This window comes from Coturnix japonica, chromosome 27 (assembly GCF_001577835.2).
Source record: "Coturnix japonica isolate 7356 chromosome 27, Coturnix japonica 2.1, whole genome shotgun sequence".
Lineage (NCBI taxonomy): Eukaryota > Metazoa > Chordata > Aves > Galliformes > Phasianidae > Coturnix > Coturnix japonica.
The window spans coordinates 2,993,316-3,013,335 of NC_029542.1; the positions used below are offsets into that span (position 1 = coordinate 2,993,316).

Below are 20,020 nucleotides of genomic sequence, written 5' to 3' on the forward strand. Positions count from 1 at the left end.
CTCCTCACATCTCCCCTCTTTTAGTTTAAAGCCATTCCCCCTTGTTCTATCACTATCAGACTGAGTAAAAAGATGCTCTCCATGTTTTTTATGAGCTCCCTTTAAGTATTGGAAGACCACAATGAGGTCTCTCTGCAACCTTCTCAACAAGCACAGTTCCCACAGCCCACTTCTCAAACATGCTGGGGTCTCTTTGGATGCCATCCCTTCCATCTGCTGTACCAACTCCCAGAAAGTTCCCCTCTCCAGTATTTTTAGGCTTGGTTTCTTATGAAACACACAGAGATTGGAATTACTTCTACATGAAAGAAGAGGATTTCCAGCTGAATAAGTGAAATGTATTCGACAGGACTGCAGTTACTGAGAGGAATGTGTTGCTTACTCACCAGGCTGGCAGCATGAGAGCAGTTAAAGCAGCAGATTCTGCTGACCTGTAGTGTGCAGAGATAGCACTATCAGTGTCTCTCTTACACTGCTTCAGCAGAAGCTTATCCCACCTGATAAAAAAAGCCCTGTCTTGCTGCCTATGTTTCCTGATTTCTAAGTATTATATAGAACAGAATACATTGAGTGCTCTGTTTTAAATGGAGCTGCACAGTTCCAGTTTGGTGTTTCTTTTTAATCCCTTGTTGTACCTTTATATTGTGGCTGCTTGTAATGTGAATCATAAATGGTGATTAGGCTTGTAAATGCTCTCTTAATTACAAGTCTTATAGAACTTCTTCCTCAAGATGCTTAACTGGAGACAGAAAGGAGCTTTTGGTGAAGAAGTTCTGAGTGGGAGTTGTTGTATTTCAGGTTGTCTGAACTACATGACAGTTCTGTCTGGGTGAAGAAGGGGAAAATGTCCATATTTATTGGGGAAATGTGCATATATAGTGGGGACAAGGGGAGATTTAAGTCACCTGTAAGGCCAGTGGGTGAAGGGCTTGCCCAGTTAGATGTTTGATTCACTTGGCTTTAAAAAGAAATTGGAGTCGTACTCATCCCCTGACCACATGAGTACAAGTAAGGTGACTGTGGGGAGGTACAGAGCACGGCTGTTTTATTTGCCCCATTTAATAACATATTTCCATAAAAACCAACATTTAAAGGTGTGGGATTCCTGTCTCCTGTTGGGTGGGTTTACCTGGCCACTCTGGTGAGTCTTTCTGTCTTTTTTAGGGCTTATTACCAGTACAAAATTGAAGCCTGTGTTGGAGGAACCTCAGGAGACCTGGAATAGCCTGAACTGTGAGCACAGCTGCCAGCTCTGTGTCGTGTCCCAGCTGCTGCACTGGTGGGTTTGCAGATTTGGATGCATGGCAAGGTCATCCCATTGCAGTGAAAAGCAAGGAATGGAGTTTTGCTCTCTTTCTTCTTGACGGTTTGTTTTTTTGGTGATGCTTTGTTGGGCTTTTTATTTTTTCCACTCTCTCTGATACCAAACAAATATTATTTGCTCAGCAAATGTTTATTGCTATGGAAGAAACGTGTAAGATGACAGTGTTTTGGGAAGGAGGTAGCACAAGGTGACTGCAATTGACAGTTCCTTGTCTGTGTACCTTAAAGACAACTGAGTTCCCAAATGAATAGAGAAAAGCTGCTGTTTTACTTTGATATTCCCCAAAAGTTGTAATCCAAGGAGTCTGAGACAAGTAACCAGATGGATCTCATGGGGTCTGCTACACTGGGCTTCACCTGAGTGCTGCTGTGTGTTGCTGGAGGGCCATGAGCAGCAATGGGGCAGCTGGCAGTTGTGTGTAGTTATAGGTTTGCTGGTTTGCTGATGCAATCCACTTGTTGGTTAGAAAACAGGTTTACAGGCTTGGAGAGAAGCGTACAGCAGTGAATTTCCTTCAGCATAGGGTTGTTACACCCATTGTGGGGAAATTGTGTGTTCATAAGAGGGTTGCCTTCCCCGTTCAGGGGTTGCCAGGAACCAGAGCAGCCCAGTATTAGAGCCATGCCGTCCTCACTTGCTCTCCTGGATTTTTAACAGTGGAAAATCACTGGCACACAGGATCACCCTTGCCAAAATCCTCTGCCCGTGATGTTTCTGGAATGATCTTCACCCTGGTGCTGCTCAGTGGGAAGGAGACAGCACGTAGGGGACAACACGCCCTTGTTGGGTTTCCCATTGCCTTGGACCTACTGAGGATCACACTTGGGAGGCGATGTGACCCCAGTGGGCTGCAACAGCCCCAATGTCTGAGACTAAATAGATGATAAAAGCAGTTCCTTGATAACCAGGATTCTTTCAGAGGGGAAGACCACAGGCAGCTCTCACTGCATAGAGGTCAGCGTGCTTTAACTATTAGAAGCAAAGTCCGCTAGGAGAGATCTCAAAATAGCAATGCTTTGGCTGCAGGAACGCTCTGGGTTGGGGCTGAATTTTGGGAGTAATGGGGGGGGGAATTTACGGGGCTCCACCTGTGGCTACTGGCACCATAGAACCACCTTTTAGTGCGGCTCCCGTCTTTCTTTAGTACAGTAAATTAGAAAGCAGGACAAAACCCATCTTCTGGCAGCCACTTCTATGTGTTTTTCAATGCCACGCTGTTGCGTCCCCTCCCTGCTCACGCCCTCGGTGCAGACTTTGAACAAGCAGCTCTTTGCTTTTTTTTTCACCCCCTTTAATCACTGGCGATCCCGGCCCCAATTCCACGTCCTGCATAGCCACAGATACGGCTCCCCCCGCCCTTATGGGGTCGGGGCGTGGGTTCGCTTTACAGCACTCTGCAATTCGATGTCCAAAATTAACCTTAATGCGGGCGGCACCCGGCCAGAAAATGGGGCTATTTTTGGGGTCCAGCCGTGCACTAAAGGGACATTTTGGGTAGAGCCGAAGGGGCTGAGCCCTCTCCCCACCCGGCTGCTTTTTGGGGTGAATTGTCGCATTTTTGGGTCCGAGCTTCCCCTGTTGGGTTTTTTTTTTGCAGTGCAGAGCGAAAAGGCGAAGCTTCTCGGAGTCTAAATAAGAAGTGAAATAGGTTTTTGTCGCTTTATTGCTGATTTTGATGGAACTTTTTAGGGGCAAAGTCACGCTCCCTGTGTGCGCGTCCCCGATGTCTATGGGGGGGGGGGGGGAACGCGGCTCCCTGCTCCCCCGCCCGACGGGAAAGGGGCGTGGCTTTTGTAAGTCCCGCCTCCTGGCTGCGCTCAGAACGGCTTGCTATTGGCTGAGCGGGCGATGACGTACACGCACTGCGGTTGTCCCGTGGCGCGGAGCCGGGGCTTCGTTTGCGTCGCCTTAAAGGGGCCGCGCTCGCTGCAACCCCGGCAGCGGCGCCGGCCCCGCGCCGCTCTGCGGGATGAACCGAGCGGTCCCGGGAGGTTCCGACCCGGTAAGGAAGCCCAGCTCAGATACGAGTCGACACCGGCACCGGCTGCTGCCGGTACCGAGAGGTGCCGACTCCGGTGGGAGGCTGTGAGGAGCGGTGACACGGGGGGCGGCTGGAGCCGGTACCGGGAGATGCCGAACCGGCAGGGTGGGTACCGGTACCAGGAGGTGCCCACTTAGATAGCTTCCAATGGCTGGTGCTGTCGGTGCAGGGAGATGGCAATCTGGTAGGGCTGGTACCGGTACCGGGAGGTTCTGGTATAGAGCAGAAGCCTTCAGGCACCGATCATGCGTGAGCCAGCCCCATTGCGGCTGTCACCGGTACCGGTACCGACCACGCATCATCCAGCACCGGCCCAGCTCTGTGTGCCCGGCGGTTCGGTCCTGGCAGCTCAATCCCGGCTCTCCAGGGAGCGAACCGCACTCCGGGAGCTGATTTTGGGCTCCACGGAGCTCTGCCATCCAGGTGTAGCATTTTAGGGTCAAAACAGCCTGTTTCGGGTTTGTTACTTGTTGGGGTTTCTTTGCAATGCTTTGGTCGCGGTGCTTTGCACTGCGTCGTCCTGCTGTCGGACAGGGGGAAAAAACAAGTGTATTAAATGGATCGTCCCTATGTTCGGTTCCCCATATACAAACGAGGGGCTGTTTTCCCCTCCTTTAGCTTTTAGGGCAGCGGCACTTTGTCTTCTGCTTTTCCTTCAGTGCAGCTCTACGGGGTGGGCAAACAGATTTGGTGTAGGTCAGCAGTTGGGTTTGGGGGTTAAACTAAGCTTAAAAACCACCAAAAAACGGGGGTGTGGGGTAAATAGGGCGATGGAAACGTGCTTGGGCAGATGGGAGATGCCCCCATTGCCCAGCAGGTCCTGCAGCAGCACTGGGTGGGTGGGTGCAACATTGCGCTGCTCTCACCCGGTGCCGTGTCCTGCTTTGAACCCGAAATCATGGGATTAAGCTGTAAATCCCACGGCCGGGCAGAGTTCCCCTGGGACACACAGCGTTGACCGCTCCGGGGGAGATAACGAGGGTAGCAAATGTCACTGGGCTCCTGTAGGGTGTGGGAGGATGTTTAAGGGGGATGGGAAGGATAGAAAACATTGAGATTTGGGGTATAAATGACCTGGAGAGATCCATCTGTGTGTGACACCAACATCTCCCTGCTTTTATTGGGGACATTTTCACCCCTTGTCCCTAATTGAGTTTCTTTAACTCTTTGCATTCAGTATCATTAATGAACCAACATCTGATTTGTTTTCCAGTTCCAACCTTCAGGCTTTGAATGATGTTAGGAAACACGGCCGCTCTCATTTCATTTTGGAAGGACTCCTTTTCTTTTGCAGAAGGTGGAAGGACACTCTCCCAGGAAGCAGCTGCCCGGTGAGTCATCTCCACGTATAAATAGCACTGGTGGGAGCAGTGTTGCAGTTTGCTGCTCGCAGAGCAAAGGGGTGCAGTGCTTCTCTTTAGATGGAAAAAGAGAGCATCCATTCCTTAGGAAATCCTGGCTCTTTATGCACAGCATAACTGCGGGACTTCAGCTTTTAGTGCTATCCATAAGCTGGTCTCTATGGGGCTTTATGCAGCTGTTCCAGGGCTCTTTCTTTGCTGCCGTAATGCGTCCTTCAAGCTCAGACCAAAATGATTTTGGCACCGATTTAGAATACAAAGAAAAAATGCAAAGTCACAATTAATCTTCCGCGCTGTTTATTCTGTTCCCTTTGATTCAGGCCTGAAAATCATAGTGGTGACTTTCAGCCCTAGGCTGGCTGTGGCTTTATTTGGTTTTAAATGATGCATGTGAATACGTACCATCTTTTGGGTGGGTACTTATAAACTGAAGCTGGTTTGGACAACCTGAGGTTGTGAGAGAACCAGCCCATGGCAGAGCAACTGGTTAATCCTCAATTCCTTTCCAACTCAAGCCCTTCTAACCCGGTACTGGCCTTAAAACCACTCAAATTCCCAAACAAATCCCCTACAGACAAAGCAAAACTCTTCATAAAGTGATGCTGACATCAAAAAAAAACCCCAAACCCATTGAAATCCTCCTCGATTCAGCCAGCAAAACATGAAATTGGCCACATCCTGGTGTGTTATTCCTCCTGCCCAGGTCTCCCACCAGGCTGAGCTCGGAGTTTTGGCATCTTGAGGTTTTATATCGCTCTGTTTTTCTCCCCAAGCACCACAAGGGGTCGGCACAATCGTGGATCCGGGGCTGTGCCTGCACTGCAGGCAACGAGTTGGCACAGCTCTATACCAAGAGCTGCCTGCGCCCTTCTTTTCCTTCCAAGATAATTGCTCCATTTAAAAGGAGCAGCCCAAACTAATTAGACTGCAAGAAAATCAGGACGATTTTTGGAACTGGAAGTTGTTTGCCGGGTTGGGTCTTTTCATGTGTGGCAAAGCCTGAGTGCTTGGGAGAGCTAAGAGGGATCAGACGCATTAAGTGGTCCCTGCCCACTCACATTGCTCCCTACGGAGTCATTTAATTCTTCAGCTCCTGGTACAAAAGGTCATGAGCTTGGAAGTTCAGTGCAGGACACAGGCACGTAGCATGCTGCACGTCTCTGCATATGGCAGCCATTAACCAGCATCACCCTTATGGTTTGCAGTGAGGAGCCCAACACAGAAAACCCTAAACAGGACCTTCAGTAAAGTGGTGCTTGGAGAGTGATGGTCTTAAAATGAAAAGGTGCTGTGAGGGTGTTGGGCTGCCATGCCTGTTTAAGGTCAGTGTGATTCTCTATGTTTTCATCTCTCTGTCTCTTCTCAGGGTCAGGGAGCAGAAGTGAGGTCCCTGTCTTGCATGTCTGATTGGTGGCAGGTGGTGAGCGGGGGCTGCTGGGTTTGGCACTGGGCTTGGGCTGAAGCTGTCCAGCTCTATGTGTTGTCAGCAATGTGGTTTTACTTTGGGGAGAAGGGCAGACCCCAGCTCTGAGCCCAACCCAAAGGGAAACCACATCCAGGTGACAGCACCAAAATTAACCTGCAAAGTCTTTTCTTTTCCAAGGAAAAGTCATTCTTGTCCTTGCAAGGATGACAGCAAGAGGGGTTTGTTTCCATGGACACAAATTCTTTTGCATGGGTGTGATATGAGTGGGATGGGGAGCAAAGTCTGTATGCCCCTTCCCCAAGACCCATGGAAACACACCAACGCTGTCCCCATGTCCCTTGGGAGGACGTGTGTCAGTCCTTGGCACACTGACCACCTTGACTGCAGTACAGGGATTAGCAGTGGCAAAGTGATCTCTTTATAAGAAGGATAAACACTCCAGGGTCAGGGCTGAGGTATGTCAGCAGGGGATTAGCCCCAAGCCCCCCCAGCTGGGTTAATGAGCTGCATGGCAAAACGTGGGCAGGGATAATTTGGCAGAGAAACGCTGCATTGCAACGCTGGCAGCCTCTTGTGTTTGTTGCCTTTGGCTCCAAAGCCAAGTGCTCAGCTCACTGTGGATGCTCTTCTCCCCCCCGCAGGGTGTTGGTATGGCCAGCTCCCGGCCTCCCAAGTACCTCCTGGTCTTTGATTTTGATGAGACCATCATCAATGAGAACAGTGATGACTCCATCGTGCGGGCAGCACCAGGGCAGGCATTGCCTGAGCACATCCGACAGAGCTTCCGTGAAGGCTTCTACAATGAGTACATGCAACGTGTCCTGGCCTACATGGGGGACCAGGGCGTCAAGATGGGGGACTTCAAGGCCGTCTATGAGAACATTCCCCTGTCTCCAGGCATGTCTGACCTCTTCCAGTTCCTCTCCAAGAACCACGAGCTCTTTGAGATCATCCTCATCTCCGACGCCAACATGTTTGGTATTGAAAGCAAACTGAGGGCGGCCGGTTTTTACTCCCTCTTCCGTAAAATCTTCAGCAACCCATCCAGCTTTGACAAGAGGGGTTACTTCACCTTGGGGCCCTACCACAGCCACAAGTGCCTTGACTGCCCAGCCAATATGTGCAAGCGCAAAATCCTAACGGAGTACCTGGCCGAGAGGGCGCAGGAAGAGGTGGAGTTCGAGAGGGTATTTTATGTTGGGGATGGTGCCAATGACTTCTGCCCTTCAGTGACTTTGACTTCAGCTGACGTTGCTTTCCCCCGGAAGGGTTACCCCATGCACCAGATGACCCAGGAGATGGAGAAGAAGCAGCCTGGAACCTTCCAAGCCACCGTTGTTCCCTGGGAGTCAGCTACTGAGGTCGCCCGCTATCTGCAGGAGCTCCTCAAGAAGAAGTGCTGAGGATGGATGGCTCCAAAGAGGCTTGTTTATGATAAGCAGCTGGGAAGGGAGAAGGCTGGGAGGTCACGTCCTGCACCCCATGTTTATTTGGCACTGCTCACTTGGACTTTGATTCCTGGACTGCTTTCCTGCCTTCTAAGCTCTCTCCCCAGTGATTGAAGCACTTTCTCTCCCCCCACATCCCTTTCTCTTCCCTCTGCCACACTGAGATGAAGTCCTCTCTATGCAGCTTAGATGGCTTCTCTGCTGTTGGTGGTTGGCAACACTAATGGTATGGGTTGTTTTTTTCCTTTATGACTTCTCAAGAGCAGTTCTTTAATATCCAGAAGCCAGTTCTCCTGCAGGCTGAGCCCTGCACGTGCTTCCTCTTGACCCAATTCACCTGCCCATCTCCACTCTCCATGCAGGAGCTGCATGCTGTTGCCTTCAACCCAATGCTCCAAGGGCTCCTTGCCTCTCCAGGAAGCCACAAGAAATTCAATCTGGGCAGTTTATGTTGCCCAGGTTCCCCAGCTCACCATGCACCCCATTCCTTGCTCAGCAGATGAGCCTCACAAAGGAGTTTATCATCCCTTCAGACTTTATTTTCTGAACAAAAACAACAACAAAAAAGTCATGAGAAATCAAGGAAACCTTTTGGAAGGTTGGTACACCTTGAAGTAATACAAAGCAACATCCTTTAGCTCCCATTGCCCTCACCCCATTTTATTTTGGGGGGGAGGCTGAATGGCCACATCCTGCTTGAGGAAGAAGACCTGATTTCACCTTCCTTTTCCTCCCCCATTGCTTCCCCTCTTGGGGCAGCAGCCCCCCAATTCATCCCCAGTGCAGACTGTTCATATCTTTGCTGGGTTGCATTGACTGCCCTGTGACTGCCTGCCCTGGTTCAGAGGTGCTGAAATTCCACCCCCCCCCCCAGCTGCAGATAGAGGTACTATAGCACTTCTGGTATCAGCTCCCCAGAGGCCAAACCCTCTCACCCCACCACAGTGTTAACTGCCCATTCTAATTGCACTCTATAGAGGGGGGCTTGCAGTATTTTGCTCTCTGGTGTTGGCTCTTCCTGGATTTATCCACAGCCTTAAATGACCCCTGAGAGTGGCTTGTAACTACTCCAAAGCATAGGAACCCTGGTAACAAATCAGAGCAGTAAGGAAATAACCAAAGTAGCCCTGAGATGATCCTCCTTTATTTCATTTTTTTCCTTCGTTCTTCCTCTTCTGGACACTGTTTAACTGTGTGGAACTTAAAGCCATGGAATTAAATATATATATATACATATATATGTATATAGATATATATATATTACAGATACACAAGTTATTTGTATCCAGAACATAAACCTGAAAGTGAGATGGCTCTGAAGTGCACACACGTGGTGTTTCTTTTCCTCAGGCTGCAGGAGGAGGAAGGCAGCCTTGGGAGCTGACCAGGGGAGCAGCAGAGTGGGATTGGGTTATGAGCAGTGCTCTGCAGGTTGGGCCTGACCTACAGGAGCCCCTTTGGTACAGGACTTAGACCTGGCTCACCCTCCTCTCAAGCAGCTGGGAGCAGTTCCTTGCCCCAGAGCTGCTCTCCTCTTCGTGCTTATGATTTCTGAGCTTTGGTCCTACTCTGCTGTCAATCCTAGGGGTCTAAGAGCAGCACCAGGGCCAGCCCAAGGGATTTCAGAGCTTGCTTCCCACCCCCCCATTTCCAACAGCTTGAGGGCCAGGGAGTTGCCTCAGTGCTAAACCTTCACAGCATCATCATCATCATCATCAATTGCTGGTGTCATTAAAAAAAATGACAAAGGGTGGGATGAGGTGCAGGGAGCAGGCAGGGGGATGTGTGGGGTGCAGGCAGCAGCATGTGGCATGGGGTCATGTCATGGCTGCAGCAAAAAGGGGCTGAGCTGTGCAAAGCCAGAAGTCAAAGGCAAAGTGGAGCCCTCACCTCCTGGACACAGCTGAGCTGGGTGGGCGATGAGGGGTCGGGGAGCTGCTGGTGCTCAGAAGGGCTCTACATAATTGCCAGGGAAGAAACCTGCTTCCTCGCCCATGATGCCTTCACACCATCCATCAGAGTACCTCCGTGTGACATAGATGAGGGCACCAGGCTCGAAGGAGAGCTCATTGTCCTTCTGTCGTGTGTACGGGTAGATGGTCAGCACTGTGCAAAGAAGGGGAGAGACGCCATGGAGAAGAGTGGGGACAGCTGAGATGGGCAGGAGGGAAGGGCTGAGCCTCTGCACTGCCCTGTAGTGGGGCAGTCACATCCTCAGTGCTGTGACCACATCCAGGGCCAAAGAATCTGGTGGATCTCAGCAGATCTGACCCTGGAGCTGCTGTACCTTTATCCAAGTAGCTCTCAGGGACACATGAGGGTTCCTCTGCAGCTGGTGGTGGTGGTGGTGGGGTGAAATCCTCAAAGTTGGGCAGTGGTGGTGGTGGTGGCAGCGGTGACTCTGGGTCATTGGAGACTGTAGAACAAATTCAGTGAGAGTCAAGCGGCTCCATACAGAGCAGAGCACAGCATTTGTGTTTGAAATGAGCACCCCCCAGACACCGCAGCACTCACCTGGAAGGCTGAAGTCTGGTGGGGGCACATCCAGGTCCCCTGGTGGTGGTGGTGGTGGGAGCAGATCCCCAGGGAGAGGTGGAGGGGGTGGGATGGTGGCTGCAGCTGGGGTGGGTGGTGGTCCCGGGAGGGGTGGGAGTGGGGGTGGTGCTGGGATGCCTTCCCCAGGGGCTCCTCCACTTGAGCTGGGGATTCAGAGTCAGGTAAAAGGGGTGTATGTGTGTGTGGGGAGGCATGTCTCAGCCCTCCCATCTTTGAACATGGGTGTCTGCTCTATGCTAGAACAGGGTGACACCCAGTGCTGTCACCACGGGCAGGCACCCCAGCATCTGTGTGCAAAGCCATTTCCCCATCCTGTGCCTTAGTTTCCCCCTTGGGAACCATCTCTGTTATTTTGCTCTAGATACACACAGTGAATTTCCTGCTCTCCAATACAATATTGCTTATCAAAACCTCTCTGCAAATAGATGCAGTGGGGTAACCACAGCTGCCCTATTCCCACTGATCCCCCTCTCCCTGGTTATTCCAGACACCCCCCTGGCCCAGGCTGGTACCTGATTGATGTCAGTGAGGAAGCAGATGAAGCTGCAGAGAGCTTTCCCTCGGGAACCACGGGGGGCTGGATGGGCTCAGGGACACGAGTGCTCCTCCTGCCAACAGAGCAGGCACTGAGCCCATGCTGACAGGACACAGAGGGCAGCTGCATTGGGCAGTGCACCCCATGGCTCTGTCCCTGCTCAGTGACACCCAAGCTAAAGATTCCCTACTCTACACCATCCCAGAAGCCTCACCCCATGGTGCCTGCAGACTGTGTGGTTATCTTCATCCCTTTCCGAGACAGTGTGCCTGTCCTGGACAGCTGAGTGCTGTGATCCTGCAGGCAGAAGAAAACACATACACATGACAAGTTCATTGCACTCCATGCCTACCATGCCCTTATAGTGCCCCAAAGGCCTTTGCTGAACCCTTCTCAAAAGGATGGGGGGTGGTGAGGGGCTGCCCCAGCTAATAGAAGTAGATATTGGTGCTGATAGAAGCAGATATTGGTGCTGCTGTCTGGCATTGCCACCGTGGGAACTGCAGCCCCAGCACTGTCACTTCCCCTTCGACTCCACAGCGGTTTCACACTGTGCACGTGGCTCTGATGCTGCTGAAAACCCACAGACGCCTTCCGGTGAGGGGGCAGCTTACAGGGGCAGTTTCAGTGCTGGAACAGCACTGTGGGTGTAATGCAACTCAGCCTTAGCCAAGCAACTCTGGGACTGTGTGCCTTTATGGCATTGTCAGTGTCCCATTCCCCTCCTGCACCAAGATGAGCCCCACTGGGACAAGTCCTGGAGGAAGCATAGACAGACCCCCTTTCTCCATCCAGGAGGGGTTTGTACCCCCACCAGATCACATAAAGCCCATCTAAACCCCCATCTACCCACGGGACACCCTCCAGGCTGACCTTTATGCCGTGACCGATGTCATCCAGGATGCTGAAGTTGAGGGGTTTCCTGTAGTAGGGCTCTAGGGAGGGTGGGTTGGGGGGGGATGTGATCTTCTGGTGGGATGGGAACCTCTTACTGACGGTCAAAGCGCCGATCTCCCGACGAGATACTTTCTCCTTGTGCATGTCAACGCTCTGTGGAGGCAGCAGGAAAGGCTCTAAGGAGCCCTCAAATATCAGGAAGAAAGTGAGTGGCTGCAGGGCTCTGAGTCATTGTCCCTAGTTCTCCAAGGGGACGAGGCCAGTGTCCACCGAGGGGAGATAACAGCATCTGAGCCTATGTGACTGCTGCAGGGTAGCTCCTTGGGGGCTTCCCCAGAGGCTGCCATGGTCCCCAAACACCCAGACTAAGACAAGCCCTTAAGAACAGTTTCCCACCCCTCGGTAGTCTTGTCCTTTAGCTTCTTGGGTGACCAAGGTGCTGCAGGGGCTGACAGGCCATTAAAACCACAAGAAAAGTTGGTCTCCAGTCCCTGTAAGCTGCTCCTTTCTCAGGGCTGAAACCCCACAGCAGTACAGACCCATGGCAGTGGCTGAGGTCAGACCCACCTGGGCTACACAGCTGACATTGGCCTCCAGCTTTTGCAGCTCGGCTGCCTGCAGGTCCAGCAGCTGCAGGAAGGTGGTGGCCAGGCTGCTGACCTGATAAGCCACACTGGCCAAGGACTGTGTGCTGAAAGCCATCGTCTCCTCCAGAGCCTTCCTCTTGTCGCTTGCCTGGAGGGTGAAACACAGCTGTGATGAGCTGGGATGGCTGAGAGCACAAAGTGCCGCCGCCGTCATACCCAAACCAGGGTCACAAGGGAGCAAAGGGGCTTCCTTCTGCTTTCCAAATGCATCACAGTTCCTCCAGCTCAGGCAGTGGGACTCAGCGATGCTCAGCACCATCAGGGTGCAGTGGGAGAAGCACAGAGGGGATCAGGAGGGTCTGTGCTGTTGGGACTGTTCCAGTCCCGCTGCCAGCAGCTGGGGAAGCAGTCTCAGTTCTCTGAGCTGTTTTGCATGCTTCCCCTTCAGAGATGCAGCTGGGGGGCTGTGAACCGACCAGAAGCTTCAGCATGAGAAAACAACCCAGCCCTGGATGATGCTTAACTGAGGCAGCAGCAATGCCCGGCCATGGGACAGAGTGCAGATTCACAGCCCCAGATGGGGTGAGGGAACAACCATCACCACTCCCTTGGGTCTGCCATGGGGGAATGAGGCTACCAAGGTGGGATCCTTAAAGCACCCAAGAGACCCCCGGTCAGGGCACTGTTCCCAGCCAATGGGGCCAAACCAACCCTTTGCCATCCCCTCAGCAGGTCACAGGGACAGGGGGGAGTAGGACAGCACAGAGCCCATTGCCCACCCTATGCTGGGAAGGAGTGAGCACTGTCAGCACCTCCCAGACCCTGAGCTGCCATCCCTGCTCCCCTCCAGCACCAAAAAACCCCAGAAGACCCCCCCCACAATGTCCCACACATAACCCTGATGGCTGAGCAGAGGGGAAACTGAGGCACGAGAGAAGCTCTCAATGCTGGGCAGGAAATGAATGGGAACAGCAAAGCCTTCACCCCCACACCATCCTCCCCATCACCACCACAGACCCCCCAACCCATCCCAGCCCCACACACATCCCTACACCCCACCTGCAGGTAGTTGCTCTCGCAATACTCAGCCACACGCTGCAGGTTGTTGTGGTTATCACGCAGTCCCTGCCGTGCTGCGGGGACATCGCAGGGCTGCAGCGGCTCCGCCATAGCGCTGGGACCGGAGCCCACTTCCTCCCCAGTCTTTAAGGCGCCGAGTTTTGAAGCTCGCGGTGATGCTGACGTATTGCTTTGCTGATGCTCCGTGGGTTGTCACCTCTCCCAGCTTCCCTTGGTGGAGGTTTGGAGGCTGCAGGTAGAACCTGAAAGCTGTTGGAGTGCTGCAAGGCCGCCTACAACTGCTCTACACATCCATACTCACCCCCTCTAATTCAACCAGCCCCATCAAGGGAGTATGGCTTCTTCATGAGGCTGAAGGCAGCATGGCCATGGGTAGGGCACCATTTCCAGGTCAGTGCTGCAGTTTGGCTCCTGACAGCCCAAATTTGGTAATTTGGAGCTTGCACCTCCATCCTCTGATGGAGCCTGGGGGGCAGGGGGCCAGGCCTGGCTCTGTTGCACCCAGCAAGGGCAATTCCCTTCCCCTTGCCTTTATGGGACTGGCAGGAGGAGATCTAGCTCCAGAGTGATGCTTCCATTGCCAGCTCATCTTCTCCAGACAGCCCCGTGCCTGCACCTCACCCAGCTCAGGCTGGGTGCAGCCATCAGTTTCTGCTTAGCTCTGTTTGCTGGGACAACACGTCCCTCCTTGTGCTTTGCTAATGGTTTTTCCCATCCGCACAGGACAGTGCAAGAGGCCACAGCCAAGGGCAGGAAACTCTCACTTCCCAGCACTGGGAGGGTCCCTCATGCTGGGAATCCCCCTCTACCTCCTCCTCCTTATGCTTCCTTGGGGCCTCCTGAGTTCTGTCCTCAGCTTTAGGGCTTCACATGGGCAAAGCAAGAGCCAAATGTCCATAATTGCCCACAGCAATTAAGGTGAGGATGAGGGAAATGATGAACCAGCTCTGCTTCTCACCCCCTTAATGGCCAAGAGCCACCCCAGCTGCCTCCTGCCCCCCCCATTCCATCCCATAGGAGAAAGGGATGCTCCCTTTGCTCCCCCAGCCAGGCCCCAGGCCTACATAGGCTCAAAAACACACAGTGTGAGCTCAGGGGCTGCTGAGTGCCCCACAAAGCTCATCTCCACCCTTGCCCTTCCTCCCTCACCCTCCCCTATGGCCCCACCACTGATTACCCCAAGCTTTGAGGCTAATGCCCAACACCTGACCAGCTTATTCTTCTGAGTCTATTATCAGCTTAGGGACCAAAGACATCTGCTCCTTGCTACAGGCTGGGAGATCCAAAGGAGTCTTCAAACAGAACAGTGCAGACACAGAGGACGGCAGCTCGATGGGTTTCTGAACATCTCCAGCAGTGAGAGGGGCAGCCCCTCATCCATACAGGTAAGTGGCTTTGCTTCCTCCAGGCACAAAGGAATTGCAGGTGTTACCATCACCCCCATGAGCTGATAGCACAGCTGAGCTGCATCTTTCATCTCCTTGGGACCCATCATAAACATTGATGGGGAGAGGAGCACTGGGTATGTATGCCATGAAAACAGCCACACAAAATCAGCAGGGTTTGGGGAACAGAAGTTTGATGACTTCCAAAGCAGAGACAAGAAGCATTGCTGCTTAATCACATTCCTCTTTATGATTTAAGTGGTTGTGGCCAGGCTTTCGAGCCCAAGTTTTAATATGGGAGCAGCACAAGCCAACTCTCCAAGTCTCTCTTATAACCCTTGGATGCCCCTTCGTAAAAAATAGATGGGCTTTTCCAGCTCACAGCATTGAAGGTCTCTGTGCACACAGAGGTAACAGCAGTGAAGGGACACAATTAACCTCTTACTTGCAGGGCTGGCACAAGGAATGGAGGGCTGTTATCAGCTGTTATTTGCAGTAGCATTAGGGCAAAAGCAACAGTCCTAAAGTGCCCTTGACAAGCTTCAAGCACGTGCCATCTCTGTTGGTTACAGGGCAGAATGGCTCAGGATATGACAGAGAAGGAACTGTTGAAAATGGAATTGGATCAGCTGAAGAAGGAAGTGAAGAACGAGAGGCAAATGGTGAGTATTGCCCCAAAACGCAAAACAGAGAGTAACCTTGGCACCCTGAGGATGCTGATGGGGCACACCACAGCCAAGGGCAGCTCTGTGGGTCCCTCTCCCAGAGGCTCACATGGATTTATAGGCAGACGATGAGCAGCTCTGCAGCGACTGCTTGTTCCCATAACCCACATTGGGCGTCTCCTTCCTTCCTTCCTTGCAGGTCTCCAAGACTGGCAAAGAGCTCAAGGAATACATAGAATCCATGGCAGGAGAGGACCCGCTTTTAAAAGGTGTCCCTGAGGACAAGAACCCCTTTAAGGAGAAGGGCGGCTGTACGATAAGCTGACATCCTTCCTCCTCCTGCACCGCCCTGCTTTGAGCACAGAGCCTTTCCCATACTCAAGCCAAGACTGTCAGAAACCTGCTTTCCCTATAGTCTGACCTCAGCACCGGGGAGGAACCGAAACAAAATGTAGTTGCATCTGAAGTAGCAGCAGAAAAAAAATATAGAGGAAAAAAAAAAGGAAGAAATATTACCCCTCTGATCCCAGAGATGAGGTGAAGCAGATGGAGCAGAGAGTGTTTGTGTGCTCCCATCACTGATTCGTGGTTGGTTTGCAGCAGCAAAATGGGCTTTAATGGCACAGGTAGGGCTAGGAATGGGTACAGCTGTTACCTATTGGTACAAGGTGGGGAGTGTAGGGCTGTATTGAAACACATAGGGCTGTAACTGGACTCCAACTCCTGGCAGCCCAGCAGCAGAATGGGCTCCGAAGCCTTGAGCTGAGCAGAGAAGCATCCCGATGGGATCTCGCTCCCGTTATCTCCTATCAGTGCCTCAATTCCCCATCTGGCACAGGCAGACAAACACACTCTGCTGCCCTGAAGCTCCCAGGGATCTGATGCCTACAGCCACTGGGGGTAGGGGGGGGGGGGGGTCCAAACAACCCAAAGGAGGCACTGAAAGGAGCAAAACCTCCATCAAAAAGCTCTTCCGGATCCACCTCGGGGAACCACAAAGAAATCAAAGCCCGGTGCTTTTTGCTGTCCGGTTCTGCTTCGGCTTCACCATCCGCTCCGTGAATTCGAGATGCTGTTAAAGCCTCATCCCGCAATGTGACACCATCAATAGGGATCGACTCGGAAACGGGACGGTACTACTTAAGGATGGCACAGAAATAGGGGCGGATTGGGGCAGGACAGCGATGGATGGGGCCGATGGGATAATGGGGAGGGGGGGCAGCCCATAAAGCAAAGGGGGAAATAAAGGTTTTCTTCATCCTCTGGCGGAAATACTGAATAAATCCACTCGGTTCCAAACACGGTTTCTCTGTTTCTCTCGTGCCCCCACAAACATCATCTCGGGTTCAACATCTCCCATCCCCGCCGCTAATACAGGCGCAGATCCCATAGAGCTCCGCGTTCCTTGAGCTTTGTCTAAACAGCTTCATCCCGGCTGAAGCCCCGCAAAGGGCTTCGGATGCGGGACATCCCGCATTACAACCACCCCGATCCGCAATCCCATCTCAGTCTATGAGCCCAGCTATAGCTCCCACCGACCCAATCGGAGCCAGCTCCTGGATTAAGTCCCACCCCCAACCCCAACCCCTTCCCACCCCCAACCCCAACCCCTTCCCAACCCCAACCCCTTCCCAACCCCAAACCCCTCCCACGTAGCACCGCCCCCCCGCATGCGCATCTCAGTGCCGGTTCCCCCGCACAAAATGGAGCCCGGGAGGTGCGTGGCCCCGGTGCGGGTTTATGGGGTGGGGGGGGGGGGGTGATGCGGTGCGATCCCGCAACGCTCCCTTTGACACCGCACGACCACCGTTAATCCAGCTCCACTCCGGAGCCAAAAAAGATACAGGGAGGTTCCACCGAGATTTGAACTCGGATCGCTGGATTCAGAGTCCAGAGTGCTAACCATTACACCATGGAACCACGGTGTACGCGTTGCGCCGCGGAGCCTTCAGGCTCTACTCGCTGCCGCGGGGCGTCCGAGCCGACCCTAATCATAACGGGGGTCCGAATAGAATCCGCTTCGATTAGCCCTATATCCACCCCCCTTTAGCCTCCCCCCCCAGTTGTTTTTCCCCCTTTAAACCGGGCCGCCGTCCCCCTCCACCCAGCGGCGAGAAAATGGCATTTCACTGTCCTCTAAACGCCATTGAATCGTGACACGGGGTTGGGCTCCACCACCGCCCCATATCCACCCCCCCATAACCTCTATTCCTTCATCTCCCCCCTCCCCAAATAGATAAAAAACAGCATTAGAGGGTTTGGGGTTTTTGTGTATTTTTTCCCCCCTTTTTTTTATTCAATGTTGTTTCTATATTATTATTTCTTAATGAAGCAGTGGAATAAAGCAGTTCGTGGCAAAACCTCACTAGGAGAGAAATGAAGCCTGAGGTCTATCCACCATCCCTTATTACTCCAATGGCCTCACACGTGGGAAGGATGGGGGGTGGAACAGGCAAAGAGGAGGGGAAAGGTAGAAAGAAACAACCAAGAGGAGGAATACCAGCATCGGCTCCATACAGTACAATGGTGTGGAGGAACAGCCTGAAATAGCATTGGGGGGACCACTGGGAGATGTTGCTTTGGCCATTGGTGTGATGAGCATCCTTGGGTGTAGCTTGTCCCATGGCTCTTGGAGGTGGGGTGAATGGGAGCCCAGAGCTGGTTCTGTTGGATTAGATTGTATGGCTGGAGAACCAACTGCTCAGGGCAGTGATCAATGATGTGAACAGCCCAGTGGCACCAACCCAATGCCATCACCTTGGTGCCACCAACCTGATATGGCCAAACTGGTACCACCATGGAGCCACCAGTCTGATGCCACCAACTTGTGCTGATCCATGTTGGTGGCACCAATTCGGAGCCAACTTTGTGCCACCCATTAACCTGGTTCCACCAACTTGGTGCCACCAACCTGGTACCACCATGGAGCCATCAGTCTGATGCCACCAACTTGGGTGGAACTGGGTTGGTGGAACTAATTCAAAGCCAACTTGGTGCCACCAACCTGATCGTATCAATCTGATGCCACCCACCCCTATTGATTGATGGCCCCAGCATCTCCCACCCATTCATTATGGGGTTCAGCCCCATAAGGCTGGGGAGCTGATGGAGTTCTATGGCTGAGAGAAGTAAATATCAAAGTTCAAAAAGGGGAAGGGAAAAAGAAAACACCAAAACAAACGTAATGGAAGTTGAAGCATTAAAAACAAAATACAGTTAAAAATCAGTCACAACCAAAGAGTTTGGACTGCTGAGGTCTGGAGCATTTACAACTAACAACTGCTTTAAAGTGAAAAGAAAGCCCATAAATTCTATGTTTAAAGAACATCTTTTCTTTGGAAAAAGAGTAAGTTTCTCCCCCCCTAAACTACAGCATATGGAGTTGCCACTACCTAGTTTTATTCTATTGTCACTAAGAGGTAGATAAACAAAAATGACTTGGTTATATAGGAGGTTACATGGTGGAGTAGGCAGACCCCCAGCTCCAGGGCTTCCTCTGGGGCTTTGCCTTATGTAGGGTGACCCCAAATTGGGTTCCGATTCAGCCACCCAGAGCTGGGTCCAAGGCAGCGACAGGGGAAGGCACATGTTGGGTCTGAGGACTGGATTTTGCCTCCTGAAGTCAACCAAAGTTTGATGTCAGCACTGAATCCAGACGTGTGTCAAATGAATCTGCTGGGTAACAAACACTTTGACCCATTCCAGTGATTCTCACAGCTTCCAATCTGATTCCAAACAATCCTATTTGGTTTCTGGGGTGACCACAATGGCAGTGAGGGGTGGCATGGGAAGGATGGGGCCCTGCAGGATGCCCTGCCCCAAGCACTGCATCCCTATGGACAACAGCCTGTGCTGCTTTACAAAGACCATTTCCCAAATGGGTCAGAATAAAATGGCTTTGGTTCTGCACTACAGCTGTCTCACAGGCCTTAAATTTGGTCCTGGTTATTTCCTTCCCCAAGCAAAAAAATCCCTTCTCATCATTAGTTCACATTGATGCTTTCCAGTTCGTAACCCACTGCTTTGTGCCACCAAGGCCCAACACATCATCCCTGCTAGGAGCATCCCTGCATCAAAAGCTCCATAATGCAGCAATGGGTTTATTTCCAATGGGCCCAGTGTACTGCCCAGTGACCATCCCAAACCAGCAGCCTTCCCCATCAACTCTCCTCTGCAGTTCTCCCCTGGGATGGCCCTGCAGTCTGGGGTGGGGGAAGCTGTGCCCAAAGCCCCCCTATGCCCAATGCTCAGCCCTGAGGTAGTTTTTGCATGTGTGCGTCCACAGCATGTGAATGTTCTCCAAAATTCACCGTCCAAGAGCTTCTGCCTTCTGGTTTCCCTTCGGGGTTTATCCAGAATCCCATATATTGCCAAGAAAAAGGGGGAAAAATAATAGAAAACCACCAAAATGATGAAGGAAGGCCGAGTCCACTGAGTCAGGATATGTTTTTCTTTCCCCTTCCTACTCAGCACCACCACAGCTCACACCTCTGATAAGGACCTGAAACCTCACTCAGCTCAATGTTGAACCCCAGCTCTACCCCCCATTTGGACCCTTCCACCTGCCAGCACTCAATGGGCAGCAGGTATCATCCTCCCCCTTTCCAACAAGATGGAATGGAAGCCTCTCGAACAAAATCACTGCCAACCTCTGCTCCCAAAGCAAACCTGCAGCCCAAATCCTTCACTTCTCATCTGTACGGCCCATGGTCAGG

At 52.2% G+C, this 20,020-nt stretch overlaps 3 protein-coding genes and 1 non-coding gene across 7 annotated transcripts; 2 read left to right on the forward strand and 2 right to left on the reverse strand.

Moving 5' to 3' along the window:
- The first annotated feature begins 716 nt into the window (after nucleotides 1–716).
- PHOSPHO1 (phosphoethanolamine/phosphocholine phosphatase 1) lies at nucleotides 717–8,836 on the forward strand. Of its 3 annotated transcripts, none has more exons than XM_015885597.1 (4): nucleotides 717–798; nucleotides 1,165–1,279; nucleotides 4,579–4,696; nucleotides 6,794–8,836. In XM_015885597.1, the coding sequence occupies exons 1-4, from the start codon at nucleotides 732–734 to the stop codon at nucleotides 7,553–7,555; spliced, it is 1,062 nt and encodes a 353-aa protein (XP_015741083.1). In that variant the 5' UTR covers nucleotides 717–731; the 3' UTR covers nucleotides 7,556–8,836. The 3 variants fall into 3 exon arrangements, with proteins under 3 accessions (XP_015741083.1, XP_015741084.1, XP_015741085.1); XM_015885598.1 differs by lacking the exons at nucleotides 717–798; nucleotides 1,165–1,279 and adding exons at nucleotides 3,193–3,326; nucleotides 5,932–6,048; XM_015885599.2 differs by lacking the exons at nucleotides 717–798; nucleotides 1,165–1,279 and adding exons at nucleotides 3,344–3,470; nucleotides 5,932–6,048.
- ABI3 (ABI family member 3) lies at nucleotides 8,118–13,494 on the reverse strand. Its single transcript, XM_015885591.2, has 8 exons — nucleotides 13,235–13,494; nucleotides 12,156–12,323; nucleotides 11,565–11,741; nucleotides 10,906–10,988; nucleotides 10,669–10,764; nucleotides 10,115–10,299; nucleotides 9,888–10,016; nucleotides 8,118–9,706 (listed from the first exon to the last, which is right to left on the reverse strand). Exons 1-8 carry the CDS (start codon nucleotides 13,343–13,345, stop codon nucleotides 9,546–9,548), a joined length of 1,110 nt encoding a protein of 369 aa, XP_015741077.1. The 5' UTR covers nucleotides 13,346–13,494; the 3' UTR covers nucleotides 8,118–9,545.
- A 728-nt stretch (nucleotides 13,495–14,222) lies between these two features.
- GNGT2 (G protein subunit gamma transducin 2) lies at nucleotides 14,223–15,852 on the forward strand. Of its 2 annotated transcripts, none has more exons than XM_015885627.2 (3): nucleotides 14,223–14,640; nucleotides 15,213–15,302; nucleotides 15,505–15,852. In XM_015885627.2, exons 2-3 carry the CDS (start codon nucleotides 15,219–15,221, stop codon nucleotides 15,628–15,630), a joined length of 210 nt encoding a protein of 69 aa, XP_015741113.1. In that variant the 5' UTR covers nucleotides 14,223–14,640; nucleotides 15,213–15,218; the 3' UTR covers nucleotides 15,631–15,852. The 2 variants fall into 2 exon arrangements, with proteins under 2 accessions (XP_015741113.1, XP_015741114.1); XM_015885628.2 differs by lacking the exon at nucleotides 14,223–14,640 and adding an exon at nucleotides 14,680–15,050.
- Nucleotides 15,853–17,153: 1,301 nt separating this feature from the next.
- Nucleotides 17,154–17,225, reverse strand: TRNAQ-CUG. Its single transcript has one exon. It is a non-coding gene; the product is annotated as a tRNA-Gln (tRNA).
- Between the last annotated feature and the right edge of the window lie 2,795 nt (nucleotides 17,226–20,020).

Bases quoted from the DNA above. Each gene is read 5' to 3' on its own strand.
- ABI3 (XM_015885591.2), bottom strand. From the start codon at position 13,345: ATGGCGGAGCCGCTGCAGCCCTGCGATGTCCCCGCAGCACGGCAGGGA. The intron at 10,989-11,564 runs GTCAGCCTGGAG...TTCTGCCTGCAG, and splicing joins ACATCGGTCACGGCATAAAG to GATCACAGCACTCAGCTGTC. The intron at 10,300-10,668 runs GTACCAGCCTGG...CTGAATCCCCAG, and splicing joins TCCTCACTGACATCAATCAG to CTCAAGTGGAGGAGCCCCTG.
- PHOSPHO1 (XM_015885597.1), top strand. From the start codon at position 732: ATGCTTAACTGGAGACAGAAAGGAGCTTTTGGTGAAGAAGTTCTGAGT. The intron at 1,280-4,578 runs GTGGGTTTGCAG...TTTGTTTTCCAG, and splicing joins GTGTCCCAGCTGCTGCACTG to TTCCAACCTTCAGGCTTTGA. The intron at 4,697-6,793 runs GTGAGTCATCTC...TCCCCCCCGCAG, and splicing joins TCCCAGGAAGCAGCTGCCCG to GGTGTTGGTATGGCCAGCTC.
- GNGT2 (XM_015885627.2), top strand. From the start codon at position 15,219: ATGGCTCAGGATATGACAGAGAAGGAACTGTTGAAAATGGAATTGGAT. The intron at 15,303-15,504 runs GTGAGTATTGCC...CCTTCCTTGCAG, and splicing joins TGAAGAACGAGAGGCAAATG to GTCTCCAAGACTGGCAAAGA.